Genomic DNA, 14,542 nt, shown 5'->3' on the forward strand with positions numbered 1-14,542 from the left:
TGAATTCATAATTTGCTGTCATTAGTCTAATATACTGTATATTCTGTCACATTCATGTTTGTACGCCACAATGCAGTGACCCATCCCTGGTGAAAAGAAGCTATACCCGTCAAGTAGACAGACAGTGCACACTCACACCGACAACCCTGCACACACACATATTGACGCCCACACACATTCCCCATACCCTGCTGCTACTATTTATTGTTATTTACCCTGCTGTCTAGTCACCTTTACCTCTGCCTACATGTACAGATCTACTTCAACTACCACTATGTCCCTGCACATTGATATGGTACTGACCTTGTATATAGAATACATTGTGTGTTTTAATTTGATCTGACCTAGAATGTTCTATTTCTTTACCTTTGATATTGAACACAGCTTTGTTGAGGAAGAGCTTGTAAGTAAGCATTTCACTGTACTGTTTACACCTGTTGTATCATGTGCACGTGACAAATACAATTTGATAGGACAGGCAAACTTCAAGATGGGACCAAACATATGCTATTGATCAAGTGGGTCTACATGATTAATTAAAAAAAAATAATAATTGTAAGTGAATTCAAAGGCAAGTAGTTAAGGAAGTATTAGTGACCACAATACAACATTGTGAAGAAATTACTTTATTGTTTGGTTGAAAAGTCATCACACATGCAAACAGCAATGTTGTAGCCATGGTAACTTCAATCTTTTATTAGCAAACAAGAAAAAAAGTTAACAAAAAATGAAAGAACTTGAGTTTCTGTACAGATCAAAGTATACTACAATATATACTATTATAATACAACTGGCATACGATACATATAATTAGTACAGCAGTCACAAAGAAACAAACTTCAAGTTTGTCAAAACAGTGTTGTCTGAGTATATTATTTCCTTTAAATGTTCCCTTGGACTGACAATATCTATATTTGAGTATATCTAGTATATGTTTTATTCTAATATTCCCTATTTTTATGAAAGTGCTAAGTTTTACATTTTGTTCACTAGAAAGAAAAGCTGTGGAACTCTTTAAAAAATGACCTGCAATTAATGTGTTTTTTTAGGCAGGTACTGCTTTTTGCCATAATAAGAAACCTTGTCCAGAAGTCAGGCCAAGACTCAGTAAGACTCAAGGATATAAGGCCATAAGCTGATAATGGCAGCATCCAAAGTTACCATGTCATTCTAGAACAACAAGGTGATTTGGAATACTCCAAAATCTAGGTTGGCAACAAAAGTGTAAACTCAATGTGGCCCAAAATGCCTTTATCTCAATGGCCACTTAAATTAGTTAACAGTGAGGCCTCTGCCTTCCAATGTGAGGGCCTATAAAACACCCCAACTCGCTTTTTGGTTGAAATTCCAACAAACAAACCAAAAGTTACATTTTATAATGTCGCGAGAGGAATTGAATGCCACAAAACTGATCTGAATGCAACATGGTACTACATGGTTTGCCTATAAGTTTACAATCAACTGGATTGGCTGAACAACCAATTGGAAATATACTTCACACCACTGAGAGATGTAGTACTTTGTTTATGAGATATCAAAATGTACAACCTCCATGAAATCTCTTTCAAGGATTTCATCACATTCTGCACCAAAAGATCAGACATCTCATGTCACAATCGGCAACATAAATGTTCACAGCACTTAAAACTATCCCATTGTTCAAGTTCTCTTCTGAGTAAATCAAATTGTGGATGTTGTGTTGAAATCCTAGAGCTGAATAGCCATAAAGTAACTAGACATACATAACAATTCTTAGTAATACCAACTAATTGTGGTTTCCATTCAATTAGAATGAATAACTATATTTCTATGGTTGGTTCATCCCAAGTTGATATCCTAATGAATGGTAAGAACACTAAAAAGGGAGCCTACAGGGTTCAACACACCCCTGCATAACAACATTCAAGTGCAAACATACATGTATTAGATTGAATAATAAAATGCCAGCATTGCATGTTTACAAAACAACAAAAACTGCAGGCAGATCATGGAAAAATAATTATCTGCTATTCTTGAATTGATTTATCATTCCTAAAAAGATCATATGTAAACCTGGAAAATTCACAAATCAAGTCTTACACAATTCTAAAGTATTTCAAAAAATAATAATCCTGCACTGCATTCCATCTTTCACTAAAGGGAATTGCATACAAGTAATGGAATATACTCCCAGGTGTGTGTAGTATGTTATGCCGGCCCTTCCAACAGAATACAGCACCACATCAAGTAGTTCAGCATTTGCGCAGCACACTTAAAACCCAAACGAGTGGCCCAAGTTATGAGAAATCTCAAAAGTAACATAAATTACTCTTCAAACATCAGTAAGTAGCCTTGAACCCAAAAGAATCAACAGGCATTTTCCCCAATCAGTGCACACTTCAATGTCAATCTCTAAATTCCACCAATCAATTGGTTATATTCAGAACAGTGCTACACTTTCTTTCAAATGGCACTCACATTTAAATGATCATTTTAAACAGAATCTTTCAATTCTTATAAAATGGCCCAAATACAAACTAAAAAAGATCACAGGGTTTTCCGACAACAAACATCAGTCGATGCATATGCTTATCATAAGGGCATGTGACTCCTTCCTTCAGGAATTAAGACAGCAAACATTCACATGGAGAGCAAAGTTCAAGAAAAAAAAAACTAAATTTGGAAAATGTCACTGTTGTTTATAGCAAATATTTTGGTAAATCAGAAAATGTGATGATGGTACTCGTTACATTTACAGTGTGCACTTTGCTGAAGCAGATGTTTGCGGACATTACAATACTGGCGTGGGATGGGATCTCATCAGCTCAAGCTGTTCTACTACCTCTTGTCTTAAGACATGGGGGGCATCTACAGGAATGAATTTCAAGCATGAAAACCAGCTTCGCTCCTTGGAGCTTGGTGCATGTTTCTGTATAATAACATTAGTCTGTCACCAAAGGCAGTAACGGTCAACCTCTGGCAATCATGCAGTAAAGACAACAAAACACAATGAATACCAAAGCTTTGATACAACCTGAAGCATTCACATACTAAATGTCAACCAGACAGAGGTGTGACTGATCATGACTGAGAAAACTATAGGGCCTTTTTCCCATCAGGAATGATCCATCGGCTCCAGGGCGTTGGTATGCTCTGCATCCTGGCTATCCATTTCCTCCAGCTCCTCTGACCCTGCATCCTTTCCATCAGGCTTGTTCCCTGCCTTCACTGGTGTGCCATGAGCACCAGCAGTAGATACGTCCATAGAAGAGGCTTCCTGTTCACCTACCCCTGGGGTAGATTGGGAAGCACTCATCTTAGCCCCACTTGTCCTCTCTGCAGGGCCCCCAGTGCCTGCCCCTGCATTGCTCTGCTCCCTCAGGTGCCTGTCCATGGAGGCTTGGATGGATGAGACCATCTCCTGTAGTTTTTTCCTCTGTTCTTCGATCATACTAGGGTCCAGGTGTCGGCTGTCTTTCATGGTGACGAAACCAGGAGCCATGCGCACCAGCTCCTTGGTTGCATCTTCTGAGATGTCAGAGAGGTCAGGTCCCTTTGAGACGCTGGCGCTCAGGTCCACCCCGCTGCTGTGCTGGCGGGTGATGGGCTTGTGTTCAGGGGGAGAGCCGCCTGGGGCGCTGCCCAGGGAGTGGCCCTTACCCTGGAAGGCGTTGACACTCTGGAGCTGCTCCTTCTTGCGCACCACACCTCCACTTCCGAGCCTCAGCAGGCTGTGAGAGGGACTTCCCTCCCGACTCCTGGAGGCAGCCTCAGAGCGGAGCTGCACCAGGGCCTCCTTGACGAGGTCCTCCACGTCAGGGCCCACTGGGAAGTGTCCCGCTGCATCCACACACAGCTCCAGACACTCCTCTGCTGCGTTGTACACAAACGTCTTTCCAGTCAAGTGTGGGAGGGTGCAGTGCTTGCCATCCATCAGGCCTGCAGACGAGACAAGAGCCATTATAGGTAGTCAAACACAGATCAGTACATATCACATGCAAATGTTGAATGTAAAAAATATATACTGTAAGTTGTCATTTAAGTTATGCAAAATGCAAAGAGCACAATAACAGAAAACATGTTTACCTACCCATATCTTTCTTCACAATGTTGAAGAAAACTCCACCTTGCTGGAATAAGTGAGGCAGTTTTTTTGCATATGACCAGACATCTTCTCCTGCGTAGGAATGAAAAATACTGCAATTAGCATGCGAAATAGAATAGAAATTAATAGAATACATGCTATCATGTGGTTTTCCTCAGATAAAAATCCTAATTCTGTAGTAAAAATAGGTTGTTTTCTTGTCATTTGCCTTGCCACCCTTTGCAATTTCCGAGGCTCTATTCCAACTTACATTACTGGCCCTAATATTACAGGCCAGATAAGATTGCATTGCAATATGCTAGTAAGACGGTGAAGGCTGAAGAGTGTCCAGAGACTGGAATTCAGACTCTGTTGTTAGGTGAAGGAGTGGAGATGACCACATCAGCACTTTCATACAGTCTGCACTCTCCTCTCCGAGAGTGCTGCTGCATGCATTTCAATGAATTCCAAAAGCCACATCGCTGATGTACAGAAAAAGCACTTGAATAGATTATAATTATTTCAAGTGGAAAAAAGTCATTATCCCCAAAGATTAGGCCTTGATCCATCCCTGGTAAGCCCACCAGTCACTCAATACCTGTAGCACTATCATTCATCCTGCTTCTTGTAACCAATCCAAGAACAGCATGCCCGTATGCTGTGTAAAGCTACCGTCTGTAAAGCCTATAGGCCTATCAGTTACTAGCCTCTCACACCCATCACATTCTGTTTCTAGCCCTATATTTACTGAAGGGATGATCTAAGGCATGCCTGGTAGTATAGTCTTAAAGGTGTATCAACAAACTGGTTCTACCTCTGCAGCAAGTCATTTTTTACTTTTTGTAATGACATCACAGCAGTTTTCTGCATAACTCAAACAGGTATGTCACGTGTTGCTAGATTGTCTTTTTTTAACAGTAAATAATTATATAAAGTAAAGATTCCTATTGATTTGGATAAGAAACTATTTTCCCACCCTTCCCCTTGCTTACCCATTAAGGTTGCTAGGAGACAGAGGGAGGACATCTCAAGGTCAATGTTCTCCTGCAGCTCTCTGCTATTATTCATTCTGCTGGAAGTCACTGTATCATCACTCTTCACAGAGTGGAGTGAATGCAGGGCTGAATGGGAACTGGAAGCACTTGGGGTGGAAACCTTGTGATCCTCTGGACCTCTCAGGATCTCCACAGTCACCCTGTCCCCATGTTGGAGAGCCACAGGCTCATTCTCCTCTCCATCCTTGGGAGGTAAAAGTTCTTTGGGGGGAAACCCATGTCGAATACATTGCTGGGCTGGAGACACAATGAACTCGTTCGCAATGCTCCTCTGGAGCTCAGAAAAGGTGGTTTGAGCCTGTAAAGTGAGCATGGCCTGCCGCCCGTCGCTAGTGGTGACACGGATCTTCTTCTCCTTACTGGAAGTGGGAGAGAAGGAAGATTTGGTGGGCGTGGCTGGAGCAGATGAGGAAGGTTCCTGAGTAGCACTCGGAGAGGACGGCCGCCCATGTCCCTGGACTCCCTTCTGCTCCTGCTTCAGTCGATCTGTCCTCCTTTTCTGGGTCACTAGGGCCTGTTCGCTGATGCTCTGCTGAAGGCTCCGCTCTGCTTTACTCATGGTCAGCTCCTCTTTGTGAATGGTCTTTGATTTCTGTCCAGTTAGTATGATCTTAGTCGGTGGCTGTGTGTCAACGGCCTGCTGGATTTCCACCACGTCTGTGAGTCTCTGAGCATGCGCACCGTCAATGGAGACTGGGTTATACTCGTCTGGGTTCTTCTTGGCAGTGTGATGCAAAATGGTGTTCACCACTTTCTGCACTAGGAGCTCACTCCCAAACTCCCCAGGGAAATGCTTGGTAACCAGTTTCATGGCAACATCATAGACGTTGCTGTTCAGGGTCACCTCAACCTCATACTGGAACCAGTACACTGTCTCCCGCACGACACGCCCACCCCACTCCAGAGTGATGGGGAAAGCCTCTGGCAGATTGTCATACTCCTTTCCCTCCCAGTAGTGCTTGAAGCCGCAGCCGCACTTTCCCCCCTGGGAGCGGGTGTTGGTTCTGTCTCCATCTAAGTACACCACAGAGCCGTTGCCATGGATGTGGCGCACTGAGGTGCCGTGGCACCAGTTGCAGGTGTTCAAGGTGCTTAGTTTGTAGTCAGGAATGAGGATGTCTTTCTCTGGGTCGTAAGAGCAGACCACATTGTTCAACGGAAAGCTGTAGTTCTTGTCGGGTCTGAGCTGCCCGTGGGTGGATTTAGCCAGGTTGTAGAGCTTACCACCTGGAGCCAGCCACTCAGGTAAAACATGAAGCTCAGAGAGTGCATTGCAGATCAGACAGCGATGAAGCCGGTTTTCCATGACTGATTTCCTGGCAGCCTCCGTCACCTCTTCGGGTTGGACGCCGATCATACCGGTCCGTCTGTAAACGTACTGATGCACGTCTGCCACCAGGGAGGGGTGGATTCCATGCTTCTCCATGAAGATCTCCTCCATGGCATTGACCAGTCTCATCACATACTTGTCTTGTAAGCTCCGGTCTCCCGCGATGACGCAGCTCCCGTCTTGTTCCAAATGAATGTACTTCCTGATGAGCTCCTGTGGGACCCCCCAAGCTTTGGGGAGAAGCCTGGGCGGCAGCTTGGGGAGGAGGGTATTTTTTATTCCGACAAGAGGGATGTAGTGGTTACGCCCTGAGCTACTCCAGGCGATACATATAGGCTTGTTGAACTTCCCATCTTTTCCCTTGCACTGCTCTTCCGGTACAAGCCCAGGGAGAAAAGTTGCAGAGTAATCCCCAGAGCTCCTCATTCCACTCAGTGAATCTAACAAGATTATGGGGCGGTGCAGCACATTAGCCAAGCCAAATATGTGAATGTTTCGAAGTCCCAGTGGCACACCCTCCGGTGGGATAAAAAGGGGGTCACATTCGTTGATGATGTCTTCCCATTCAGCTGCATCAATAAAATCCTGAAAGAGTGCCTTGTAGCGATCCAGATTTTGCTTGAAATTCTGTTTCAAATTCTCTCTTAAGGCATGCCAGAACAGTTCTCTGCCTACCAGGGCCCTGGACACAGCATGAACAAGGCAATGTCCATCTCCATCCACATGAACAGGTATTATGCATTCTTTGTTGCTGTTAGCTTTCTTAATCTCCTCCAAAGTGTCGTGGAGGTATATCAGGCTCCCGGATCTGTCCTTGCCATAGCCAACTGTAGATACATGCTCATGTTCGATTAGAAACGCCCGATCACCTAGAAGTGAGCAGTCGAACATCTCTCCTTGATTCATTTCCCTCAGCAGTTTCGCTTTTCCCGTCTGCTTATCCATTCCATACCTTGTGAGAATAGGAGAGAGGAGCTTGCAATGGTAGTTGGAAAGCCCCATCACTTTCACCAGCTCGGTTCCCTTCTTTGGGGCTCCAGTGACACCGAGTAGGGCATTTCTTAACAAATTGTGCAGTACAACGTCTGGATCAGTTACTTCTTCCACGTTTAAAAGATTATTCTGTTCGTGGCGTTGGCCACATTCAGTGCATTCAATGCTGATCGAGCCGTAAGCAGGGAAGAATAGCCTCGCCTGGCATTTCGGGTCTGGGCAGGTACCGGACAAAATACGCTTGTCCTTTTTCTTTGAGCCTTGTAGCAACGACATTCTGGCGAATAAAACTACACTATGTATTGATCTTATAAAACCATTATGGTTCAATTCCAAATTAACTGGCTAGCAATTGCGCTTTGTCTCACGTACTACAAGCTAGATATTTGCCAGAATAACAACACGGAAGCGGTTGTTTTTTTCTGTTGCGAAACCTAGTTCGCAATGGATTGTGGTACATGTGGTTTTCTAAACTGCGCTTTGGTGCGTTAGAGTTGATCTTTTGGTTATAGTCCAAACCAGGCACATACCAGTGGTATAAAGTGCTCAAGTAAAAATAAAGTACTACTTAAGTAGTGTTTTGGGGAATTTATATTTTTGGCAACTTTTACTTCACTACATTCCTAAAGAAAATAATGTACTTTTTACTCCATACATTTTCCATGACACCCAAAAGTACTTGTTACATTTTAACAGGAAAACTTTTCAATTCACAAATTTATCAAGAGAACATCCCTGCTCATCCCTACTGCCTCTGATATGGCGGACTCGCTAATCACACATGCTTTGTTAGTAAATTATGTATGTGTTGGAGTGTGCCCCTGGCTATCAGTTAATATAAAAATTAAATTGTGCCATCTGGTTTGCTTAATATATGGAATTTGAAATTATTTATTACTTTTACTTTCAATACTTAAGTACATTTTAGCAATTCCATTTACTTTTGATACTTAAGTATATTTAAAACCAAATGCTTTTAGACTTTCACTTGACTCATTTTCTATTAAGGTATCTTTACTTTTACTCAAGTATGACAACTGAGTATTCTTTCAGCCACTGCATACCATAATTTAACAATACTAAGCAAGACTAATTATCTTATTGCGTAACTATGCCTGCTTCAATAACGTTTGATAAATAAATTGACTACTAGTACCATGATGTATTTTGGTTTTGTTACGTTTCTGTTCAGAGAGGCCATCTCCCTCCAGCAGGTGGCGTTTTTTCGTTGTTTCGCCCACCAAGGAAGTTTTTGTAAAGTCAATGACAGTGTACCACGACCAAACCATAATGACAGTGTACCACGACCAAACCATAACGACGCTGGGCCAATTGTGCACCGCCCTATGGGACTCCCAATCACGGCCGGTTGTGATAGAGCCTGGAATCGAACCAGGGTCTCTAGCACTGATATGCAGTGCCTTAGACCGCTGCGCCACTCGGGAGTCATGAGGCTAGTAGCATCATATAAATAAGAATTCATAGAAAGGGCGTCTCCATTCAAGTCAATGATGGCATAATGGGTGGACTGGCAGCCATTTTGAGCGTACCCATGCCAAGAAGTAAAAGCAGGAAGTGTACCCTTCAATCTGTCCTGTGCTTTGTTAAGGGTGTTTTTATAAATTAAATATAGAGTGCCAGAGCTGGGCGTTCGTAAATTCGGAGCGTGTCGCTCTCGGAGCGCACACTGGACGCCCTGTCCGGGGAGTGAGTTGATCCAAGCGTTCTGACGTCACAACGGCACCCAAGCAAATTGGCTAACGTGCTAGCTACATCCAGACACAAATGAGAGAACACCTCACTCTGATCATTTTACTCGCCCTACCTAGCAGAGCTGATTAGGCTGGTGACTAACTGCTGGCAACAATTTAGTTACGCTTTTTTTTGCCGACGTTTACTGACACCGGCCATTTTCAACAGGTGTTGAGCGTTCGTAAATGAATCGATTATTCTGCGCTTTTTAGCACACTCAGACGAGAGTGCTCTGTAATCGGGTGCTCTGCACCCTCAGGTCAACTCAACTGAGTTTACAAAAAATACATTCCATTGCATGAGCCGCATCATTTGAATGAACATTCCACATTACCATGGCAATCCTGCATCAGTTGATTATTGCAGTAATTGCGAGTGTACCCATGAGTTTACCAGTTTAATTGCCAGGGTTAGAGCTTCCAAGCACGTTCTATTCATTCTTAGTTCTATGAGTAGCATAGCATCCATAGAAATGAGAATGAATAGGACGGACGTCCCTATTCAAGTCAATGACTGCATAATGGGGGACTGGCAGCCATTGCAAGTGTACCCATAGGAACAAAGAAGGAAGTTAAATCAACTCAAATGACATTACAAAAATTGCATGAGACACATCAGCTGGCCTAATTTGAATTAACATTCTACATTACATCACAATACCAAACAGCCATTGCGAGTGTACCCACAAAATGCTAGAGTGAGAGGTTCCGCGGGCGTCACTATTCATTCTTATTTATATGACAACATCTCTCTCTATTGGATACCAGTGGTTGAAGTCAACAACCCTCATACCGCTTTGTGGACAACTACTCCCATAGAGCCCAACAGTGGAAGTGTCATAATAACCATAAAACCTAGCAGTCAAATAGGGAATTGGTTCCAATCATTTTTCCATCATTCATTTTCCCCATAGGGTATTTTAGAAACACTTAAAATAAGGGCTGTGTTTCATGTAGGCTTACCCTGGTGTGACATTTTGATAACCACGTAAATATCTCTCGGACAATGTGACTTTTATCAATAGATTTGGCTCAGATTTGAAAATGCTAATTAGCATCAAAGTAGATATCATACAAAACTACAAATCCCTGCATGTCACCTCAAGCGAACACCTTCACTAACAGGTATTGTGTCAATTTAATACTTGCACAAGACATTTCACAGAACTGTCCATTTAAATAAATGTAGCCAGTATATTCAGTACTATATTTAACAAATATTAGATCGTTTATTTTATTTGACAATTATTTAACTAGTCAAGTCCGTTAAGAACAAATTATTGTTTACAATGACGGCATACCAAACGGCAAAAGGCCTCTTGTGGGACTGGGATTACATTTTAATATATATACACTGCTCAAAAAAATAAAGGGAACCCTAAAATAACACATCCTAGATCTGAATGAATGAAATATTCTTATTAACTACTTTTTTCTTTACATAGTTGAATGTGCTGACAACAAAAACACACAAAAATTATCAATGGAAATCAAAATTATCAACCCTTGGAGGTCTGGATTTGGAGTCACACTCAAAATTAAAGTGGAAAACCACACTACAGGCTGATCCAACTTTGATGTAATGTCCTTAAAACAAGTCAAAATGAGGCTCAGTAGTGTGTGTGGCCTCCACATGCCTGTATGACCCCCCTACAACACCTGGGCATGCTCCTGATGAGGTGGCGGATGGTCTCCTGAGGGATCTCCTCCCAGACCTGGACTAAAGCATCCGCCAACTCCTGGACAGTCTGTGGTGCAATGTGGCGTTGGTGGATGGAGCGAGACATGATGTCCCAGATGTGCTCAATTGGATTCAGGTCTGGGGAACAGGCGGGCCATTCCTTAGCATCAATGCCTTCCTCTTGCAGGAACTGCTGACACACTCCAGCCACATGAGGTCTAGCATTGTCTTGCATTAGGAGGAACCCAGGGCCAACCGCACCAGCATATGGTCTCACAAGGGGTCTGAGGATCTCATCTCGGTACCTAATGGCAGTCAGGCTACCTCTGGTGAGCACATGGAGGGCTGTGCGGCCCCCCAAAGAAATGCCACCCCACACCATGACTGACCCACCGCCAAACCGGTCATGCTGGAGGATATTGCAGGGTGCAGAACGTTCTCCACGGCGTCTCCAGACTGTCACGTCTGTCACATGTGCTCAGTGTGAACCTGCTTTCATCTGTGAAGAGCACAGGGCGCCAGTGGCGAATTTGCCAATCTTGGTGTTCTCTGGCAAATGCCAAACGTCCTGCACAGTGTTGGGCTGTAAGCACAACCCCCACCTGTGGACGTCGGGCCCTCATACCACCCTCATGGAGTCTGTTTCTGACCGTTTGAGCAGACACATGCACATTTGTGGCCTGCTGGAGGTCATTTTGCAGGGCTCTGGCAGTGCTCCTCCTGCTCCTCCTTGCACAAAGGCGGAGGTAGCGGTCCTGCTGCTGGGATGTTGCCCTCCACGTCTCCTGATGTATTGGCCTGTCTCCTGGTAGCGCCTCCATGCTCTGGACACTACGCTGACAGACACAGCAAACCTTCTTGCCACAGCTCGCATTGATGTGCCATCCTGGATGAGCTGCACTACCTGAGCCACTTATGTGGGTTGTAGACTCCGTCTCATGCTACCACTAGAATGAAAGCACCGCCAGCATTCAAAAGTGACCAAAACATCAGCCAGGAAGCATAGGAACTGAGAAGTGGTCTGTGGTTATCACCTGCAGAACCACTCCTTTATTGGGAGTGTCTTGCTAATTGCCTATAATTTCCACCTGTTGTCTATTCCATTTGCACAACAGCATGTGAAATGTATTGTCAATCAGTGTTGTTTCCTAAGTGGACAGTTTGATTTCACAGAAGTGTGATTGACTTGGAGTTACATTGTGTTGTTTAAGTGTTCCCTTTATTTTTTTGAGCAGTGTATATATATATTTTTTTATAAAGGTAAAATAATAAATAAATAAATAGGACAAAACACATACCACAACGAGAGTCAACACAACACTACATAAAGAGAGACCTAAGACAACAACATAGCATGGCAGCAACACAACATGGTAGCAGCACAAAACATGGTACAAACATTATTGGGCACAGACAACAGCACAAAGGGCAAGAAGGTAGACAACAATACATCACACAAAGCAGCCACAACTGTCAGTAAGAGTGTCAATGATTGAGTTTTTGAATGAAGAGATTGATATAAAACTATCAAATGTGAGTGTTTGTTGCAGCTCGTTCCAGTCGCTAGCTGCAGCGAACTGAAAAGAGGAACGATGCAGGGATGTGTGTGCTTTGAGGACCTTTACCAGAATGTAACTGGAAGAACGGGTGTTGTATGTGGAGGATGAGGGCTGCAGTAGATACAGTTTAAGTCAGAAGTTTACATACACTTAGGTTGGACTCATTAAAACTTGTTTTTCAACAACTCCACAAATGTATTGTTAATTAACAAACTATTGTTTTAACAAGTCGGTTAGGACATCTACTGTGTGCATGACACAAGTAATTTTTCTAACAATTGTATACAGACAGATTATTTGCCTGCCTTCAAACTCAGTGCTTCTTCGCTTGACATCATGGGAAAATCAAAAGAAATCAGCTAAGACCTCAGAAATAAATTGTAGACCTCCACAAGTGTGGTTCATTCTTGGGAGCAATTTCCAAACGTCTGAAGGTACCACATTCATCTGTACAAACAATAGAACGCAAGTATAAACACCATGGGACCATGCAGTTGTCATACCGCTCAGGAAGGAGACACGTTCTGTCTCCTAGAGATGGACGTACTTTGGTGCAAAAAGTGCAAATCAATCCCAGAACAACAGCAAATAACCTTGTGAATATGCTGGAGGAAACAGGTACAAAGTAACTATATCCACAGTAAAAATGAATCCTATATTGACATAAACTGAAAGTCGGCTCAGCAAGGAAGAAGCCACTGCTCCAAAACCGCCATAAAAAGGCCAGACTACGGTTTGCAACTGCACATTGGGACAAAGATTGTACTTTTTGGAGAAATGTCCTCTAGTCTGATGAAACAAAATTAGAACTGCTTGGCCGTAATGACCATCGTTATGTTGAAGGAAAAGGGGGAGGCTTGCAAGCCGAAGAACACCATCCCAACCGTGAAGCCAGGGGTGGCAGCATCATGTTGTGTTTTGCTGCAGGAGGGACTGGTGCACTTCACAAAATAGATGGCATCACGAGGCAGGAAAATTATGTGGATATATTGAATCAACATCTCAAGACATCAGTCAGGAAGGTAAAGCTTGGTTGAAAAATGGGCCTTCCAAATGGACAATGACCACAAACATACTTCCAAAGTTGTGGCAAAGTGGCTTAAGGACAACAAAGTCAAGGTATTGGAGTGGCCATCACAAAGCCCTGACCTCAATCCCATAGACAATGTGTGGGCAGAACTGAAAAAGCGTGTGCGAGCAAGGAGGCCAACAAACCTGACTCAGTTACTCCAGCTCTGTCAGGAGGAATGGGCCAAAATTCACTAAACTTATTGTGGGAAGCTTGTGGAAGGCTACCGGAAACGTTTCACCCAACAATTTAAAGGCAATGCTACTAAATACTAATTGAGTGTATGTAAACTTCTGACCCACTGGGAATGTGATGAAAGAAATAAAAGCTGAAATAAATCATTCTCGCTACTATTATTCTGTCATTTCACATTCTTAAAATAAAGTGGTGATCCTAACTGACCTAAGACAGGGAATTTTTACTAGGATTAAATGTCAGGAATTGTGAAAAACTGAGTTTAAATGTATTTGGCTAAGGTGTATGTAAACTTCTGACTTCAACTGTATCTCAGATAGGGGGGAGTGAGGCCTAAGGGGTATACTGCTATATATTGCTACGGGTATACAGAGATGACCAGTTTACAGAGTAGTATAGAGTGCAGTGATGTGTCCTATAAGGAGCATTGGTGCCAAATCTGATGGCCGAATGGTAAAGAACATCTAGCCACTCGAGAGCACCCTTACCTGCCGATCTATAAATTATGTCTCCGTAATCTAGCATGGGTAGGATGGTCATCTGAATCAGGGTTAGTTTTGCAGCTGGGGTGAAAGAGGAGCGAGTACAATAGAGGAAACCAAGTCTAGATTTAACTTAGCCTGCAGCTTGAATATGTGCTGAGAGAAGGACAGTGCACTGTCTAGCCATACTCCCAAGTACTTATATGAGATGATTACCTCAGGCTCTAAACCCTCAGAGGTAGTAATCACACCTGTGGGGAGAGGGGCATTCTTCTTACCAAACCACATTACCTTTGTTTTGGAGGTGTTCACAACAAGGCTAAGGTTAGAGAAAGCTTGTTGGACACTAAGAAAGCTTTGTTGT

General features: G+C 43.2%; 1 protein-coding gene across 1 annotated transcript; it reads right to left on the bottom strand.

The window, feature by feature from the left end:
* Window positions 1–610: 610 nt before the first annotated feature.
* On the bottom strand, window positions 611–7,932 carry LOC115103125 (deubiquitinating protein VCPIP1-like). Its single transcript, XM_029623783.2, has 3 exons — window positions 5,056–7,932; window positions 4,070–4,156; window positions 611–3,918 (listed from the first exon to the last, which is right to left on the bottom strand). Exons 1-3 carry the CDS (start codon window positions 7,715–7,717, stop codon window positions 3,095–3,097), a joined length of 3,573 nt encoding a protein of 1,190 aa, XP_029479643.1. The 5' UTR covers window positions 7,718–7,932; the 3' UTR covers window positions 611–3,094.
* Window positions 7,933–14,542: the final 6,610 nt, after the last annotated feature.

This window comes from Oncorhynchus nerka, linkage group LG20 (genome assembly GCF_034236695.1).
Source record: "Oncorhynchus nerka isolate Pitt River linkage group LG20, Oner_Uvic_2.0, whole genome shotgun sequence".
NCBI lineage: Eukaryota > Metazoa > Chordata > Actinopteri > Salmoniformes > Salmonidae > Oncorhynchus > Oncorhynchus nerka.